Source organism: Aplysia californica, unplaced genomic scaffold (assembly GCF_000002075.1).
Source record: "Aplysia californica isolate F4 #8 unplaced genomic scaffold, AplCal3.0 scaffold00398, whole genome shotgun sequence".
In the NCBI taxonomy this organism is placed as follows: Eukaryota; Metazoa; Mollusca; class Gastropoda; order Aplysiida; family Aplysiidae; genus Aplysia; species Aplysia californica.
The window spans coordinates 672,487-674,063 of NW_004797668.1; the positions used below are offsets into that span (position 1 = coordinate 672,487).

General features: G+C 44.1%; 1 protein-coding gene across 1 annotated transcript in view; it reads right to left on the reverse strand.

Moving 5' to 3' along the window:
• Positions 1–1,577, reverse strand: part of LOC101852947 (organic cation transporter protein) — a gene marked incomplete at its 5' end in the record, with an annotated part of 3,264 nt that continues 1,687 nt past the window's right edge. Inside the window, 2 exon segments of the mRNA XM_013085692.2 lie at positions 1–394; positions 953–1,123. Of these exon segments, the coding sequence (XP_012941146.2) occupies positions 282–394; positions 953–1,123 (284 nt within the window).

Below are 1,577 nucleotides of genomic sequence, written 5' to 3' on the forward strand. Positions count from 1 at the left end.
TGTTGTTGGGTTTGTTTTGTTGTTGTTGTTCTTTGTTGTTTTTGTTTGTTTTTGTTTTTTTGGAGGATGCAGATCAAATGCACTCATTATTTGAAAATCCAATGTTTACATTTAAACTTGCTACTGTTACATTATTACTAGGACTTTTTATGACGTCTCATGTATATTTGGATTTCTTAGGTGTAATTAGAATTGGTCTTTCTCTGTGACATTTCAATTTGTTATCATGCGTATATTTGATCTGGAAAAAAAAACCCAACTAAATAAAGTAACTGATTAACCTACCTAATGACTGTCGGGAAAAGCTCGGCTGCCATCAGGTAAATGATGCCGTACGACGCCGTGATGCCAAACTTGCCTATCATCGCCAGTACAACAGTCAACGTCTCCATGGCTGGAAATGAATGTAATTGTAGGTCTGTTACGCCCCGATCGACACAATTTAGAATTCCTTACCCATAGATTCTATCCCAAAATCAAAATCCCAAAATCCCAACCCCGAATCCCAGCCTCAACCACACACCCTAACCCCAACCCCCCAATTCCCAAACCAGAATCCAAAACCCCCACCCGAACTCCATCCATTCCCAACCTCAACCCTAACCTCAACCACACCCCACACCCCCAGCCTCAACCCCAACCCCAACCCAAATCCCAACCACAATCCTCAACCATATCAATCCCAACCACAACCCCAACCACACCCCCAGCTTCAACCCCAACCCAAACCCCAACCCCCAGCACCAACATCCCGTCTACCTTCCAGGGAAAATGATCATCATCAACAACAACATGAACAACAACAACAACATCACCACCACCACCACCAACAACAACAACAAAACACCACCACCACCAACATTACATCCAACAACAACAAAAACACCACCACCACTACATCCAACAGCAACAACAACAACAACAAACAACAACAATTGAGCCTTGTCCTTACTACTGTTCCCCTCCGTGGGTATGCAGCCGGACAGGATACATGCCACGCCCCCGACGTACATAGAGATGATGAGCGGCCATCGGCGACCCACACGGTTCAGCAGCAAAATGCAAATGGCGTAAGCCGGAAGTTCTACCGCGCCGGCCACGCAGAAGTTTAAGTACGGGCTGCCTGAGGAGGGATACACGACGAGTTTTTTCATCATTTTTAAAGTTATAGTAAGAGTTAGAGTTTTACGGCACTTGCAACACAAATAATAGGTCATACAAATGCCGAAGATTTGACGTGTTTCTGCTTAGAGAGTATCACATGTACAGAGAGATGAAGGAGGGAAGATAAGAAGATAGATAGTTGATGGGGAAGAAAGAAACACTAGAACACCTGCCAACAACTCACAACGTGTTTTTGTCAAATAGGCCTACAGAAGAGACTTCTCTCACCTTCAGTACGAGTTAGGGTATGTGTATGATCGCGTTAAGCGCACGAAGAGAACTTTCATGAACACATGTATAATACATTGGTGTAAGCAAGTCAACACACGCAAACACACACACACACACACAAACACACACACACACACAAACACACACAAACACACACACACACACAAACACACACACACACA